Source organism: Polypterus senegalus, chromosome 4 (assembly GCF_016835505.1).
Source record: "Polypterus senegalus isolate Bchr_013 chromosome 4, ASM1683550v1, whole genome shotgun sequence".
NCBI lineage: Eukaryota > Metazoa > Chordata > Cladistia > Polypteriformes > Polypteridae > Polypterus > Polypterus senegalus.
This window is the reverse complement of record NC_053157.1, coordinates 248,495,349-248,507,773: the sequence shown is the minus strand read 5'-3', so window position 1 is coordinate 248,507,773 and position 12,425 is coordinate 248,495,349. Positions and strand designations below refer to the sequence as shown.

Here is a 12,425-nt window from a genome sequence, read left to right as displayed (position 1 = left end):
TCCAACAGATGGTGCCTCATAAACATTAGCACTGCTTTTATGACTTCAATCCTAATCAATATCATCCAGTTGCAGAGCCGCAGCACCAGACATCACCACTGATATCAGCCAACAGTTTTATGACAGAATGTGTGTTAGGGTGAGTGTGTTTAGTGGGCACCATACCAGTCTGTAAACCTCCCTGCTGGCACACAACTTTTGGTCCTGACCAGCAGAGGTTTGTTGTGCTTCAGCTCTGCAAATAGAATAGACATATGAATTGGATTTGTCATTCCAACAGATGGCACATCACAAACATTTGTAGTAATGTATTATACCAGTACAAATATTTGTGATTTGCCATCTGTTGGAATGACAATTGCAATACATTTAATTATTACATGTAATTCAAAACACCTTCCAACAGATGGTGCACTGCAAACATTAACACTGAGATGTACGTTGATTACTTAGAATTCAGTCCATCTTAGATGTGCAGCACAGCTAGTTTCATAATAAAAAGCGAAATGTTATATATATACTCAGCAAAAAAAAGAAACGTCCTCTGACTTTCAACTGTTTTTACTTTCAGTAAACTTAATGTGTAAATATTTGTATGAACAGTAAAAGAGTCAACACCATAAGACATAAACTAAAAATGTTTCACAATGTGTCCCTCAATGAAGGGAGGCTCAAAATCAAAAGTACCAGTCAGTATGTGGTGTGGCCACCAGCTGCTTGAAGTACTGCAGTGCATCTCCTCCTCATGGACTGGACCAGATTTGTCAGTTCTTGCTGTGAGATGTTACCCCACTCTTCCACCAAGGCACCTGCAAGTTTCTGGACATTTCTGGGGAATGGCCCTAGCCATCGATCCAAATCGATCCCGCTCCAGGGTACAGGCCTCGGTGTAACGACGATAAACGCGAATCCGTCCATCACCCCTGGTGAGACAAAACCGTGACTCATCAGTGAAGAGCACTTTTTGCCACTCCTGTCTGGTCCAGTGAAGGTGGGTTTGTGCCCATAGGCGGCGTTGTTGCTGGTGATGTCTGGTAAGGACCTGCCTTACAACAGGCCTACAAGCCCTCAGTCCAGCCTCTCTCAGCCTATTGCAGACAGTCTGAGCACTGATGGAGGGATTGTGTGTTCCTGGTGTGACTCGGGCAGTTGTTGTGGCCATCCTGTACCTGTCACGCAGGTGTGATATTCGGATGTACCGATCCTGTGCAGGTGTTGTTACACGTGGTCTTCAACTGCGAGGATGATCAGCTGTCCTTCCTGTCTCCCTGTAGCGCTGTCTTAGGCGTCTCACAGTGCGGACATGGCAATTTATTCAGCAGTCCTCATGCCTCCCTGCAGCATGCCTCCCTGCAGTCATATGAAAAAGTTTGGGAACCCCTCTCAGCCTGCATAATAATTGACTCTCCTTTCAACAATAAAGATCACAGTGGTATGTCCTTCATTTCCTAGGAACATCTGAGCACTGCTGTGTTTTCTGAACTAAGATTTTTAGTGACGCAGTGTTTAGTTATGAAATGAAATCAAATGTGAAAAACTGGCTGTGCACAAATGTGTGTCCCCTTGTCATTGTGCTGATTTGAATGCCTGTCACTGCTCAATGCTGATTACTTGGCTGGATGAGCTCGTTAAGCCTTGAACTTCATAGACAGGAGTGTCCAATCATGAGTGGTCAAAGGTATTTAAGGTGGTCAATTGCAAGTTGTGCTTCCTTCCCTTTGACTCTCCTCTGAAGAGTGACAGACAGCATGGGATCCTCAAAGCAGCTCTGAAAAGATCTGAAAACAAAGATGGTTCAGTCTCCTGGTTTAGGGGAAGGCTACAAAAAGCCATCTCAGAGGTTTAAACTGTCACTTTCAACTGTAAGGAATGGAATCAGGAAATGGAAGGCCACAGGCACAGTTGCTGTTAAAACAACCCAGCAGGTCTGGCAGGCCAAGAATAATACAGGAGCGGCATATGCCCAGGATTGTGAGAATGGTTACAGACAACCCAGAGATCACCTCCAAAGACTTGCAAGAACATCTCGCTGCAGATGGTGTATCTGGACATCGTTCTACCATTCAGCACATCTGTATGGCAGAGGGATGAGAAAGAAGCCCTTTCTGCACTCACGCCACAAACAGAGTTGCTTGTTGTATGTCACCTACTGTCAAATGTGGTGGAGGTTCCATCATGCTGTGGGTTGTGTGGCTAGTTCAGGGACTGGGGTCCTTGTTAAAGTTAAGGGTCAGATGAATTCAACCCAATATCAACAAATTCTTCAGGATAATGTTCAAGCATCAGTCACACAGTTGAAGTTACGCAGGGGTTGGATATCCCAACAAGACGATGACCCAAAACACAGTTGGAAATCTACAAAGGCATTCATGTAGAGGGAGAAGTACAATGTTCTGGAATGGCTGTCACAGTCACCTGACTTGAAAATCATCGAAAATCTATGGGATGATTTGAAGCAGGCTGTCCATGCTTGGAAGCCATCAAATTGAACTGAACTGGAGAGATTTTATATGGAAGAATAGTCAGAAATACCTCCATCCAGAATCCAGACACTCATCACAGGCTATAGGAGGACAGCGTCTAGAGGCTGTTAGATTTGCAAAAGGATCCTCAACTAAGTATTGATGTCATATCTCTGTTGGGTGCCCATATTTATGCACCTGTCTAATTTTGTTATGATGTATATTGCATATTTTCTGTTAATCCAACCAACTTAATTTCACTGCTGAAATACTACTGTTTCCATAAGGCATGTGTCGCAGGTGGCTGGTTGAACCGGCTGGGATGCCCTGGAGGACCGGAAGAGGGCTTGTGCCTTCCCCAGACCACGTGGGGGCGACCACCCTGGTACCTATGGGGTCCACGGGAACAGAGCTTTGAAGCTCAACCCTGTAGGGGCCCGTGGTCACTGCCAGGGGGCACCCCAGTGCCTTTGGAGCCCTGGACCTCAGCACTTCCGCCACACCCGAAGTGCTGGGGGGAAGAGAAGCAGGGACACCCAGAGTGCTTCCGGGTGATTATAAAAGAGGCCACCTCCCTCCATTCGGGAGCTGGAGTTGGGTAAGGAGAAGGACAGAGTTCAGGTGGAGAGGAGAGGAGAGGAGGAGGCCTGAAGAAGATAAGGCATTCGAGGTTGGCCTGGACTTTGGAGTATTTGGGGTTTGTGCACTGTAAATATGTACAATAAACATATGTTGGGGGACCTCAACATGTCCACCTGTCTGTGTCCGGACTGGCTTCCACACATGTCATATATTAAAAGGAAGTTGCTATTTTGAAAGCTCAGCCAATGATAAACAAAAATTCAAAGAATTAAGAGGGGTTCCCAAACTTTTTTCATGTGACTGTATATATATATATATATAATTTTAAAAAATGGAGAGTACAGTAAAAAAATATGGTGATGCCATATGAATATTTTTTTCTTCCGTTCATAGTAGTGAAGCTAATTATTGAGGCTGATGAGCGTTGCTCCCCAATCCGAGTGTTTGTGTCCTGCTGTGTGTGTTTGTGTCTGTGTGTGTCCATGTGATGCATGTGCAGACTGTCAGATGTCATGATGTGATTGGTCCCTGTGACTCGAGCCTGACCCCACACATTCCATATCAGATGCTAATAAATCCTGACATTAAACTTTATTAGGTACACTTGTTAAGCACTTTTAGTTTTATCCCACCCTAATATTCAATTGACGCCTGCTTGCATTCTGGACGTACTGCTGATATTATATGAGGAGTCAAAGCTGCTGTAATTCTGCTAAGATGCGGATTAGCAATAAGAAGAGGGAGGAACTTGAAGTTCAAAGCACTAAAGACTCCTGCAATTCTGGAAATGCCCACTAGAGGGGAGTTCCGTCATATTTATCACAAACTAAGTCGTAATAATGAGGTAGTAAGTTATATAATTAATTATGAGATGTGAAGTCGTAATTCGTACTAAGTCATAATAATGAAATACTAAGCCATAATAGTATAATAATTATGATCAAGAGCCAGATACCTGCTATTACTATTAATAGAATTGCATTTAATTTGGTGCTGCTTCATTAGCAATGTGTGACTCGCAGTCAGATTAACTAGATAAAATTAACACATTTAGGGGTTGTGTTAAAACATTTTACTGCAGACATTTTAATGCGTTATCGGCGATTATTCGGCAGCTCTTACAGATTAACACCACTCGTCCAGCTCAAGTGCTCCTTCTTGCTCAGCTGACCTTCTCTGTTATTTGTTCTTCTATTTTGCACCGATTCAACAAAACTCCACAAAACCAGGATGTTTTCTTCCCAGGCCATCCCATAATAGTCACAGACACTCCCTCTGTAGATGTCGCTCTCTCTTCTGTGTCTCCATCACCGATGTTCTCCTTGATCGTTTCTCGGCGCTCCTTAAATCTCCCGAGTGTGCGCACATAACCGTGGACTGTCTCAGCCCATCTTGTGTTAATGACTTACACTTTGAGATAGCAGCACCGACTGAGCCTCGACTGTAAGCAGATGGCTATTCACATGAGGCTCACTCCGCTAAGTCTCAGTGTGACACGCGCTCTTCACGGAATGCCTGACTGGTTTAGTCCGGTGCTTTGCTTTGAGATCAGCAGGAACGCGCACTGCAGTGAGGTGGGGGATGAAGGTGGAGCGCAGGTTTGATCCGCAGCGGCTCTCTGGCCGCATGTTAAACAGTCAGGACACGACTTTCAGGTTATTGCAATTGAACAGGACAGATTATGAGACTGTACGTGACTTTGATTTCAAGTTGAAAGACACAAATACAAACATGCATCTTAAACTCAGATCGTGACTGCGCCGCCACCTATTGCAGGATTCGATTTATTTATTTTTTATTTATTTTTGCACGCTGCACTTCAGGGCCACTATAGTTGATTTCAGGGAGTTACAACAGCATGGGAAGAAGTGAGCCGTACCGGTGGCCATATTACCTGAGGCTTATTCATAAAGGCTAATGCCACAGACTGGTGCACAGTAGGCGAGAAGTGATAGCAAGAACATGATTCGCTGACGTTGATTTTGATTGACATTTATCCCATCCCTTAGCCCTGCCTTTGTCCTCTCAGGTCTGTGAATATCGACTTGGGTTGTGCATATCTATCATGAACACATCATTTATGTGAGTGTGCGTGCAGACACGACCCCGGCACCCGGCCACATCCCACAATGAGGGGTACTTGGGCATGTGACACAAGGAAAGTGAGACGAAGATCAGAGAATCTGCGCATACCCTCACGAGTTCAGGTCATTGTGCTCACCGCCGCCTCTTGCTGTGCAGATCTGACAGTCTGACAGCTGAGCAATGAAGAGCCTACTTGTGGTGGAGCTCCTCGTGGCCAGTCGGCCGGCTGCACCTGACACCTCTTGAGCGGCTCTCTTGTGTCTGCATCACCTGAGGTTACACGGCGGAGGTGCGCTGCTGCCATCTCGTGGCCAGGCCGAGTACTACAAGAGCCTTTAATTAAACGGGAAAAGTAGGAAAAGTCGCACATCATCTCAACTAGTCACACATCAGGAGTGTCATTTATAAAATTAATGAAAGAAAGAATCTACATACAATAAGGATTGAGTGGTAAACATGGAAACAGGCAAGACAGGGAAGAACAAAGAAAAGTATTTGGCGTCAAGGGGTGCATTAAGCCCTAAGTATGTGGCAGTTTATATTATTCACAGCTTTATTTAGTACTGAATTGTAATCGTATACTTCGCGGTATTTCTTCGTACTTGTTCGGCCCGATCGACATGTCAATTCGTGGCGCTGTAGGTCGCTCTGACTCTGTGACGAATCTTTAAATTTCAATCTGGAAGTTCGTTACTAGTCGTTACGTTAACTGTCCATAAGAATACTTGCAGTGGTGCAGTGTAATACTCAATCTGTAATCGCATACATTTATACTTAAAGGTGCATATTCACTTATTCACATATCTGCTTGTACGGAGTTTTAGATTTTAATAATTTCATAGTTATAAATGTATTCTCTTTTATAGTTTTAACATGGACGGGAACAAGAAAAGAAAAGTTGATCGTGAATGTTGTGTGTTTAATGAAGAATGGGGCATAAAATACTTTGTCACACACGTGCGAGTTGCAGGCAGCTAAAGGGTCTTAGTGAGTGTAATAAAACATCCAACCACGGGGCGGCGGAGTGCACTGACTGTCTTTCTCAGTTTCCTACAGACCTTTCCTGGGAATCCTGCAAGGTTCCGGTGCCTCAGAAGACATCACTTCTGGAGCTGGCCCCTTTGGTGATGTCACATTTTATTCTGGCCATTTTGATGACATCAGTTCCTCTACAGGTCTTTAAAGCCTCCATCTTGGGCTAGTATAGTCAGTTCTGTTTTGGACCCTGTTATATGCACATCGTGCTACTTATTTCAAGCCCTTTTGCAGATGGGAAAAACATCTGGCTGCCCCAAACCTTTATGATGTCTTGGACTCTTCATTGTCACAACCTCTTTTCTTTAAGGGTCAGTGTGCTCGTCAAGTTCATCACTGGGTTGGTCTCCTGTCGCACTTTAAGATGAACACACACAGACAGAGACATACGCAGACACACAGACCCTCAGCACACAAGTACCGTATGAAAGACGTACACACAGCACGTTATTCGCAGCACTTTAACCCACACGAGTGTCGTCTGAATAACACAAGCACAGTCCGCTCTCCCCAGCACTCCGAGAGACTCACTTATCATAGGCACGAACAACGGGCGATGTCTCTGATATATCTACACCTGAATATCACCTTTGGTCTCCACGAATATATTCAGACATACAAAGGCTCAACATCCCCGGCTATCGGCCATTTATCAGCAGTGAATGTTTGACTTTAACGCACTCGTCATTACTGGACTGAGCTCTTCATCTGCAGCTCGATAAACCTGGCAGTTTGGATCATATGGCACTTCACACTGCGCCAGGCGCTCTTCACAAATTACTTTATTACCTCAATCACTCTGGATATGAAGACAAAGTATAGAAAGTTAAAAGTAGTGAGGTGTTTATTAAAGAGCAATAATACCAGCAGAGAAAAGCATCAAACACAACATGGAGAGCAAAGTCTGGAGATATAAAGTCTTTAGGAAAAGCTACGAAAGTTAAAGATGTCACGATGAATGTCCAGGGCGGCGTTGATCGAGCACTCGAAGTTATTCATGAGATGCTTGGCTGACGATCACATGACAGAGGTGGCACGTGGCTGGTGTCCTCTGCTGACGTCATTCTGTTTTCTTCCTCTTCCTCTTCTTCTTCTGAGTTGAGTCCTATTTATCATGAAATTCAATGGGAGTTTCTCAACACGTGATTGTAAAATACACCTGACTGGCTGGCTGTCAATATGATGGATGAATTCGCTCAGACTCTTTAATCTTGTTTGAGTTACGTTCATTTTTTTAAAGTAATAAAGTTTCTAATGTTTTAACATCTCCTGTCTCAAGCTGTAATTTCCAGTCCCATAGCATCTCATTCTGTTCACAGGTTGTAAAGTAATCAGCCACAGCTTGGACCACAGCATGTCTTCATCTCCCAAGCTGTACACCAATGTAGTCCTGGTGCCTTTCACTCCACAGGCCATCAGATCATCAATACAACTGGAGGGTCTCCTGAATTCCTGCTCAGCGCAAACAGATGGCACTGTGATGGGTACAATTCAGGAGAACAGACTGACTTTGATGTTAACCGTCCATGGCAGTGCCCTGTGTTTAAGGTCATCTGTTTAGTCTTGAGCTAAATATCATGAAGATACAGAACACAATTTACAGACTTTACACACCACGACAGAGGCTCATTTCAAATGTCACGTGACCCTGAGGGACACTGGCACCATGACGTCACTGGCATCACCACAGCCACTACGACGCCAGCACTCATGCAAGGCTCTGAGCAATGTCATGAGAGAAAGAAAGAAAGAAAGAAAGAAAGAAAGAAAGATTTATGAGTTTTCAATATACCTTTTATTACATAAATGTGTTTTAGATGAAAGCGTCTCATAAGTGAGTAAATGTAAATATAGAAAAACAAAAATCTCTCTGGCACAATAACATCAAACAAAGCTTACTGAATATGCAAATAATTATTTTAAAAATTTGATAAAGGATTAAAATAGGCATACAAAAAAAAAATATATAAAGGCAGGCATAAAAAAGCAAAAACCTCAAATGACCAAAATCCAACATACCAAAGCCTGAGCAGGAGACCAAAAGGACCACCAAACATAAAAACGTAAAGCAGAGCCCACCAGACAGGACAGAGCCCAGTGTTGGAGCGGCTCTTTCAGCTGCAGCTTCTTCTTAAATACCCCTGGGGGCGGAGCTCCAGCTGCAGTGTCAAGTGGCCCCGCCCCTTGGGCTCCACGTGGAACACACAAGAAACACAAAAAAGAATATGAGGCACAACAAAACTAACGAAATACATAAATTTAACACTTAGAAATAAAATATTCATCAACACACCATACATCCATCCATAACAACAAAATCAATACCATTTACAAAAACATTCTTTAAAAAAAAAAGTTTAAAGGAAAAGCAGAAAGGCAGAAATGAAGCCCAAAATGAAACATCACAGCTGACTTCAGTCCTCAATGCACTTCACCTTCTTGTGGTGTCCATGAGTGTCAAATTCACCATTTAATGTCCATCTTTATTAGTAACTCAGTAGTGTGGGGGAGGTCAGGCTGGAGGGGCATACGAGGGCACAGCAGACATACAGAGGGGTACACAGGACACATGACAGAGCGCAGACACTCAGATGTGGAATGGAGAGCACTGCTCAGGTCTAAATGATCGATTTCACTGCTAGACTTACAAATCAAATATTCAATCCAAATCAACATCTTATTTGTTACTCACCCCATTGTCTTGAGAATTAAAAAGCATATTCTGACTTTTCCTGCGTTATTAAGAAATGGATCATCAATACGGAGTGTTATATCTTCAGATCAGACAACACATGAGATGTGACCAGAGGTGTTGACAAGTCAGAAGGTCACAGAGGAGCAGATTTGACAAATGTCAGTCATCCTTATTGTTTATTCACCAAACACCATTGGAAGTTCATTTTATAAAATGTAAACAATTATTAGATTTGTATTTTGTTAATACATAACGATTATTAAAAAGCTTTATTAAAATAAATGTTCTTTTCCCATATAGAATCTTACATAACCTAACAAAGCTGCACTGTCCTTAAAGGTAATGACAATATTAAGAAATCTGCACTAAATCTCCATTTGATCAAACCCAAATCTTTCCTCCCCTCAGCCTTGCCATTCATTTAATATTGAGAGTGGCCACTAGAGGGGGCAGTTTGGCTACAGAAGAATCAGCTCACCTGTCAGCTTTGAAGGTCATGTGACTGTGTGATCGTGTCTCCCTTATTTTACTCTTAATTCATTTAAATCTTAATTAGTTTAAGATATAATATTTAAAGTTCTTTATTTCAGGTGTTTTATTCTTGTGTTTTTACTTTATTCTTATTTCTTTTACACTGCACTGTATTCTTTTCTCCCCTTCACTGCTGACCTTTCCCATGTGTGTAAAATTGCGGGTGTCCACTAGAGGGCGCCACTGCACTTCAGTCCCACCCCTCAGTCCTCCTGTTAAAGTCTCCATTCGTCGGACTCTCTGATTGTTTCTCATTCTCTCCTTTCATGTTTCACTGCTCAGGATTTCACTGAATGCTTTCTGCTTTTATCTTTTAGATTTCCTTTTTGTATAAATTGCTGTAGGGCAGCACGGTGGCACAGTGGGTAGCGCTGCTGCCTCGCAGTTAGGAGACCCGGGTTCACTTCCCAGGTCTTCCCTGCGTGGAGTTTGCATGTTCTCCTCATGTCTGCGTGGGTTTCCTCCCACAGTCAAAAGACATGTTGGTTAGATGGATTGGCGATTCTAAATTGGCGCGGTGTGTTTGTGTTTTTCCTGCAGTGGGTTGGCACCCTGTCCGGGATTGGTTCCTGACTTGTGCCCTGTGTTGTCTGGGATTGGCTCCTGCAGACCACCGTGACCCTGTGTTTGGATTCAGCAGGTTGGAAAATGGATGGATGGATAAATTGCTGTGTAATATTTAGAGTGGCCACAAGAGGCAGTAGTTTGGCGACTGACCAATCAGTGACCCCTTCTGTCCATTTGTTGTCTTTCTTATCCGCTTTTCAATTTCAGGTTTATGGACAAGGTGGGCCAACCCTGGACGGGGTGCCAGTCCACTGCAATGCCACACATGTGCACCCATGTCAAGTGTCTGCCAACTGGCCAGGAATTCATTTTTTGAAGATGTTGGAGCTTTCAGGGTACCAAGAATGACAAATCTGGGGACAAGGAGGAGGTGCAGTTTAAAGTTTAATGTGACATCAACTAAAACACCAAACTCTGTCAGTATGGCTGACATCTGACTGACCGGTGAGTCCTCGTCTTCAGACATTCACAGTGAATTCAATCTGAAGTGAAGGACCCTTTGAGTGACCAATGGAGGGTCACAACATGTCTGGTGAGTGGACAACACTCCAGTCCCATCTGTCACTCTCTGCTCCTACATATAGTCACTATTCAAGAGCTCTCCATACTCAGTCTGTATAGCGCCTTCCAGTTGTGCTGATCCAGCAGGACCACACGCCTGTCCTACTTAACAGGTGACATTCAGTGACACTTGGGGGCCTCAGTAGCTGTTGGGGTGTCAGCCTGAAGGACATGTGGCTGTGAATCAACAGTGATCCCTGCTGGTCAGACTGGTATTTGTAGTTCTGAGGTGTCTCCGCCCCTCACTATGACACACGCACCTGATTGGCTACTCAAACCCAATAATAATGGAGATCCTGACAGTCGCACTCACCCCGCATTGTCATCCATAAATTCAATCACAGAGGTGCTGCTCCCCACCCTCCCATCCTGTAAATTTAATTTCACCCTAAACTACAAACACAAAGTGGACCTGAGCTTGTCAGGACATCAATTGACCGGTGGAGGGTACTGGTCAGTGGTCACATGGTGTCAGATGGCTGATTGTTACACTGGAGTCTAAATGAAGCCAAAACCCTGGATAGAGGGGCTCAGTGAAGGAGGTGTTGAACCTGTGCAGGAGGGTCATTGTGTGTGAGACGCTATAAAATGACAGAGAGCCAACAGTCCAGTCCAGATACACACCTATTCTGGGGCTATAGGGGGCGCTGATTTCAGTCTGATGGTTATTGTGAAGAGCAGAATATTTGGAATCACAACACCGCAAACTCCAGGACTTGTCGTTGTTTCCAAGGTTGCACTCCACACTCCATCCTTTCCTGCTCAGTCGTTTATATGCAACTCCAGTTCTCATGAGGCGTCCACTGCACTCCACCTCCCAGTAACAGCGAGTCCCAGTCAGACCCTCTCTGCACAAAACTTGTTCCCAGAAGTCAAATCTGTCAGGATGATCAGGATATTCAGTCTCTGTCCCCTCATGTGTCACCTTCTTGTTCCCTTCAGACAATTGGAGGTCTCTGTGTGCCGTGTTGATGTCCAGTGTGAGGGGACAGAAGTCTGAAAAGAGAGAAAAGAAAATGAGTGAGGAAATCTGGGACTGGGGGTGGAGCACAATACAGACAATTAACAAGAACCAATCAGGAGCTGTGCTGATGAGACACTAATAGTAAAGAGCTCATCTGATTGGAAAGAATCTGTGGAGATTTAAAATTAAATTCTGGAATCACAATAAATCTGAATCCCTTTTATTCTCCAGTACTTCATGTGCAGGACTCTGACTTGGTAGATTTGGAGCTCCTTATAACAGAACACAACATCACAGACAAATAACAGAAAGAGCTGAAGTTAAAAAGACAAACTTCAAACCAAGTGGTAGAATAATCCAATTATAAAGGAGATGTGCCAATAGTGATGTGCCAGTGAGAGTGTGAGTGTGAGTGTGTATTCCCGTGACACACACATGTCCTCACACTGTACACACACACATATCTTCACACAGTCTCTGACAGAACACATGAATACACACAGAAGACGGCTAAGTCACTGCTGGGCGAGGCTGTCGCTCTGGCTAAGAAACTCTGGAGGTGTCTGTTAGTTTGAGTTTCAATTGACTGAAGCGTTTGGGAGTTTGTGTGAAGAAGTGCTGAGCTGCTGAGATGAGTCTGTGGTGGTCCTTATGACACGGTTAGTGACACGAGATGTCTACAGGTCTGCACAGATGAGGAGAACAGCAGACCTCATCACACGCTCTCATTTATTTATGAAGTGTAACGTTGGTGAGCCAAACCAGACACCAATGGAGAATGTGATTACACTTTCAATTACGGCTTTGTGAAACTGAACGAGGATTGGCTGTGAAATATTTAATTTGTTTATCTGGCGTAAGAAGTCCAATCACCGCTGGATGGTGTTCATGTCCCAGCTGACAGTGTTTGTGATTGTTGTGCTCAGAACTTTGAAGGAGTCCA

The 12,425-nt window shown here is 43.9% G+C and overlaps 1 protein-coding gene across 1 annotated transcript in view; it reads right to left on the bottom strand.

Annotated features, from left to right (window-relative positions):
* Positions 1-10,827: 10,827 nt before the first annotated feature.
* LOC120529020 (tripartite motif-containing protein 16-like) overlaps positions 10,828-12,425 on the bottom strand; it is a 41,122-nt gene continuing 39,524 nt past the window's right edge. The window contains exons 5-6 of the mRNA XM_039753081.1: positions 11,009-11,514; positions 10,828-10,911 (exon numbers count right to left, since the gene is read on the bottom strand). Of these exons, the coding sequence (XP_039609015.1) occupies positions 10,828-10,911; positions 11,009-11,514 (590 nt within the window). The remainder of the gene's footprint in view (positions 10,912-11,008; positions 11,515-12,425) is intronic.